Here is a 6,000-nt window from a genome sequence, read left to right on the forward strand (position 1 = left end):
CTGAACAGAGGTAGCCCCATTTGTAGAAGGCCTCACCACATTTTAAAGCAATACAACTTACCATTTAACACAAAATGACTAATTACCTGCCTAACTACACTGGATGGTGTGGCAGCAGAACGCACCCCCGAGCCCTCTGTAAACTGGGTTCCTGTTATTTCCATTTGCTTCCCTCCTGGGAAGAAAAGAGGGGTAAGGGGGTTCACAGGTGCTGGCATGCACCCCTGAACTCCAACATACCAACTCCTGCTGATTTCTTAAAACAAGGGTCCCAGCATAGTGGGCATGCCCTCTTCATGCCTGTTCTGCAAAGGCCTATTGAAGTAGGCGGATCCCTTATCTTGGAGTGAGGAAAAGTTGCATAAATCATAAGTTGTGCATCCCCGACTCCAAACTCCCTTACAACTCCCTTTGCTTATTTTCCCTTTCATGTGAATTTCAAATGGGGTTCCAACTCGGGGTTACTAATTCAGTGCTAATTTCCAGTGTGTACAACAAGCAGGTTTTATATTACCTGTAGTTTTGTCCCTGCAGCCACTTCTTGTAAACGCTGCTGTGGGAAGGCAAATAATCCAGACTCTCGTGGACAGATAGGCGTTCCCTTTCTTTCTCTTGGAGGAAGTTCGCCCTTCCTGAGCAGCTTCTGCTGCTGTTGCTGCTGTTGCATCTGGGATCAAGAGACTCAATCAAATCTGGCCGATCTTCGGCTAGCAGCATCTCCTCTTCACCATCATTGGTGCATCTCTTGCAAGAAAGGAGGGTTGGCATTTTGAAAAATCACTGGTGGCAGCAGAAGACCTCAGACCTCTGTCTGCAAATCAATGGTTGACAAATGCACCTGGAGAGGACTTACTGACTGCTGTGCAACAAGGGCTCACTGATTTATGTTGTGGGTTGGGTTGCTTCAGTAGCAGCACCACACAGATCCTGCGTGTTTGTGTCACCCAGAACCTGTCAGAACCAGATTTTTGTTTCATAGGTGACTTTCCCACCAGAAGGGTTGGGCAGGCAGCCAACTGAACACACAGTCTTTCCCAAATAATACAGAGAATGTGAAGTCTTAGGGTTTAAAATCAAGTGGCGATTGCAGAGAGTTTGGTGATCATACTTCCCAATATACTTCCCAATATATATCATACTTCCCAATATATATCAGGCGTGAAACGTTCTGAACACATTGCAGCAATGCTGTATCAGTTGAACTGGTAAGCAGTGTGTTCCCAGGCCCATTTCAAAGCATGGGTCTTGAGCGTTAAAAGTCCTAAATGGCTTACGGCCATGCTATCTGTAACTGCTTATGTCCCAAGTTCAGCATCGAAGGCCCTGGTCAAGTAATCTTCCTTTAAGATTGATTAGACGGGCAGGCACTAGGAAAGGTCTTTTTCAGTAGTGGCACCCCTACTCTGTTGAACTCCCAACAGAGGTATAGTTGACCCTTCTGCTTAGGATTTAAAATGTCTAAAAACTCCACTTCCAAATGCCTTTTATGTGCTTTTATTGGACTGTTAAAAAAATGTTTATGTTGGACCAACTGTATTTTAAAGCAAGGCTAGTCAATGGGGTATCCTCGATATGTGTTTGAACTACAACTCCCATTGTCCTTATCATTAGCCTTACTGGCTGGGCTGATGGGTGCTGTAGTTAAACAACATCAGGAGGGAACCACATTGCTTAGCCTATGTTGCTGCTTAAACCGTTGTGTGTTTTTAATTTTTTAACATTTTTCATATAATGCAATATTGTAATGTTATGTTTACATAATGGCTGGCCACAGTGGCAGACCTTGGGGTCTCAAATTTCAGCAGTGCCCTGTGCAAGGTCAAAATTCAACCAACAAGCAAAGACAAAGGCTGCAAAAGGAACTAATAACAATGATTAGCACCAAGGCAGGCATCTCAGAGCTGGCATCTAATGATACCCATAGCCTGGGCCCACTGCCAATATCTGGAGTTTCCGGGTCTTGTTGTTGCCTGTTTACCTACTCCCCCTAAACATGTGATTGAGTAAGTGAACAGAGCAAAAAGAAAGCATAGTAACAAATTCATGGTTTACAACTTGTCTTCTCTCTGAGATGCACTGTGGATTGGTCTCAAGAGAAGGAGGCAAACAAATACCGGTAGGCAGTGGGAAAAGGTTATAAGAAGGTGGTGTGTGCTCTCAGGTGGGGAGTGGCACAGGGTATTTTATCTAAAGGTTCCCCCAAATCAGTGTCTGAAGCAGGAAGGTGACAAAAGAAAACATTGTTGGGTGCACAGCCCGCCTACCTAACCTTGAAGCTTCAAAGCAATAAGGCCATTATTACTTTGGTTTAATTATAGGACATTATTACTTCATTTTAAGAGATAGGGAACAATGCATAGATAGGTAGTGCTTCATATATATTTTTGGATACGGATAATGGGTGGTATTCAATGTATTCACATTTTTAAATAATCATTTACTATTTTTGATTATTATTATTATTTAGGGGGAAAATATAAACAGCTTCCTAAAAAAAAAGTCCATGCAATGTGCAGATTCTGTTATATATAAAGGATGGTTAAAATGAAGAAATGAATAAAAACAAACATGAAGAAAGCTATCAAAAACAAAGCACAATAAAAAAATTAAAACAAATGTAAGCTAAAGCATGTGTCTGGATAGGCTTACTAGAACAGAAAGGTTTTCGACGGCTGTCTAAAACAGTACAGTAAAGGCACCTGCCTAACATCAAGAGGCAGGGAGTTCCACAGCATAGGTGCTGCCATGCTAATATACACTTGGGGTAGTAGAGAGGAGACAAACCATAGTTGGGGAAACACCTCTGAATCTACTCAATAGATATTTTATCTATGTATTCTCTGAATATATGCTACTAAATATCCCCTGCACCATATCACAGCTCTGTGCTTACTGTAAACTGAAAAACAGTAACAATACTGCATGTTTACATACAGGGCCTTAGATTCAAGTTCCACAGCTTTCCAGCTGCCTGGCTGTTTATACCGTAGGAAAACAATAGAGGGATGATGCAACGGTTCAGACTAAAGAACACAACAGAGATCCAGAGTCTCCGTGGCCATGGTGTGATCTTACAAATACCTTTCAGGCAGCCCTTGAATCATGGGGGAAATGGAAGGGTGTGGCCTTTAACAGCCACTCCCAACCCCTTGACCTTTCTTAGGAGATGTTAAAAAGTTTTGTGCTAATTCTAATCTATTCCATTTACACAAAACGTTCAGAGTACCTGTGTGATGTTGTGCAAAACAGTTTTTCCTTTAGGCATGCTGCCGTGGGAATATGGCCTTCTCAACTATGTTAGGAGGGAGGGGGAGAGATAGAAGCTCTATCTTAATTTCTACTTCAGAATAAAGATGGCAAACCTGAGGATACTTAGCGACACAAACACTGGAGCTTCCATTATAACCAGCACACAAATAAGTGTTTGGCAGCTTTAGCTTTAAAATCATTTACCAGTAAGTACTGGGGTGATATTTAATACAATTAGCTCACAATGAAGAGGTTGCAGAAACTTGGAAGCTGGTAGTGGGACATTACCAAGAATGTCACTTCAACGAACTCTGCATATGCCCTGAAACTAAGCATTTATTTTGGCTTCGTTCTGTGGAAAAGAGTGCAGTACTATTGCAAACAAACAGAGACAGTGGTATAAGGTCAGTCCCGTGAGGGGAAGCTGTAGTGGCTTAATTCAAATCTCAAACAGCCTTTGCACAAGTCATAAAATTAACAGCAAAATTGTTAATTATATGTCCTGAACTTCTGTATCTAATGCAAACAGACACTCATATTTCTTACTATGAACCTAGAAAGAGGCATCCTCCACCAAACATCTTTCCCTGTAACTGGATTAAGTCTCTAAATATGCATTTCCTCTGAAACATTTCTAATCACCTGGCTGTGACATCTGATTGACTGGTTGACAATTCACTACAGTACTTGTATCTTTTAAAAGTCCCTTCTGTCCAGTCCTGCCCTGGTTTTTGCATTGGAGCTTATTTATTTATTTTATTTATATATAAATAACTGGCATTATTTATTTAATGCCAGTTAGGAAGCCTACTCATTCCTATAATTAGGCGCCTCTCAGTTCCCACGTTGTTCAGTATCCTACCCAGTACACTGATCTACATTTTGGGGATCATCCAGGCTTTTCTGCACCACTCTTTTCCAAGCTTGCTCTCACTCCATAGATACTTGCAGAAGCAAGACTTCTTCAGCCTAGCTAGACCCATTACTCTGCCTCCCTGCTCCATTCCTTTGCTTCTCAGCAGTTAGTTTTCTCTTCAGGTCAGAACTCTTTCAAAGAGCACAAATGACCATTATCACCCCAAAAAATTCTGAACTTTTTTGGAGGGTTGAACCCAGAGTTGAGCAGATTTAGCTCAAGGATGACCCTACAAATGCTACCCTATCTTCAACCACCTTATCATAGCTTTGCCAATAACTATCAACCTAGTCATGACAGTGCATGTATAAGTCACAGTGAAATTCAGACTTCTCTCCGCCCTTCATCCCACAGGACAGGTAATTGTAGGATCTTGCTTCTTCTCTCTGCCTTTCTCATTTTCCTGATCTCTACATACACAAAATCAGTTATTTCCATTTGAGCTTCTCCCCCTGGTGGCTTTAGACTGCCACTGCATACAGTCTGGCTCCTTAGTGCCCAGCTCCATGTAAGGCAAGCTCTCAGAGGAACACAAGAAGAGTCCAGCTGGATCTAGCGTATGGGTGCCTATGAAAATTCCAAAATCAGGACTTAAGAGCAACCCATTTGAGTTTCCCTAATTTAAAGCTAGACTACTAGCTGCAATAGCATTCAATGATAGGAACTGTTTAAGGTTATGGTCCAGGCCATGGGGTAGCCTGTGTAACTTACAACCATCTTGCTTTTTCTTTACTAATGGTTCAAGCCACCATTTCTTTACTAATGGTTCTCCCTGTTCCATAGTACCGGTATTAGAAACTAAGGGTTGCCCAATGGCAATTATTGGCAGCAGCTTCTGGACAGAGAAGAGGAAGTATTTCTTCACTCAACAAAAATAAATTGCATTAAGTTCACCAACACATGGTGTGATGATGGCCATTAGCTTGGTGAGCTTCAAAACAGGATTACAGACAGCAAATCATTGGCAGGAAAAACTGGGGTGCTCTCAAAAGGCTAAGGTGGGATAATAGGGAAGTGAGAGGGGGTGCATCTTATTCCAACAACACCCAAGTTGTTTCCATTGAAACTGCTGCTAACATGGGAGGGTCTAGCTTGGTGCTATCAGAGCTGTGTTCCCCTCACCCATGAGCTCACAATGATGGGAACACATCTTGCTCCAGCAAATGAATAACCAGGAGCTCACTTTAAGCTTGATTATCCCTTTGCAGTAATGTCAGTTATATGAGGAGAGGAGACCTAGAGGGCCAAGTTTGCCCATGAGTCAAAGCTCTCCCACACATGTTCTAATGGCTCAAGGAAGGAAAAAGATTGTATTCACAATGCAGACACTGGTCAATACATTAGCTGGTCAATACAGTGACCACAGCATGCCTAGCAAGTGTATATATGCAAGCTCCAGGTAACTTTTCATTATAAAAGGGTCTTCTCTTGCAAATTAACCACATTGCAGCCTTCCACTGGTATGTTCTTTTTGCTGAAGTCATCTGTGCACCTGTCCATGCAACTGGATATATTTTTTAAATGATTATTTTAGGGCAGCCAATCCAAGAGCTGCAGTACTGCTCCTCTAAGCCTCCCGAACCTTCTAGCAGCAACACCAAAGTACTTTAAGATAGCATTGAAATGCTTACCAACAGTTTTCTTTTCCCCTATTATCACATGGTTGTATTCAATAGCTGAATACTGTATAAGGCTTCAATCATTGGAATAAAGAGAGAAGCAATTTTCAATGATTTCCCCCTGTAGCTTCAAGTGTTCCCCCTACATCTCAACTGAAGGGTCCCTCCCAAGCCCAAAATCGCTCCCCTAACCATTCAACTAACAGAAGTTGTAGT

General features: G+C 42.0%; 1 protein-coding gene across 1 annotated transcript in view; it reads right to left on the bottom strand.

Annotated features, from left to right (window-relative positions):
• The window catches only part of LOC118090177 (chloride channel protein C-like), a 71,235-nt gene extending 70,025 nt beyond the window's left edge, over positions 1-1,210 (bottom strand). Inside the window, exon 1 of the mRNA XM_035125563.2 lies at positions 515-1,210. Within this exon, the coding sequence (XP_034981454.2) occupies positions 515-768 (254 nt within the window). The 5' untranslated portion in view covers positions 769-1,210. The remainder of the gene's footprint in view (positions 1-514) is intronic.
• Positions 1,211-6,000: the final 4,790 nt, after the last annotated feature.

This window comes from Zootoca vivipara, chromosome 8 (genome assembly GCF_963506605.1).
Source record: "Zootoca vivipara chromosome 8, rZooViv1.1, whole genome shotgun sequence".
In the NCBI taxonomy this organism is placed as follows: Eukaryota; Metazoa; Chordata; class Lepidosauria; order Squamata; family Lacertidae; genus Zootoca; species Zootoca vivipara.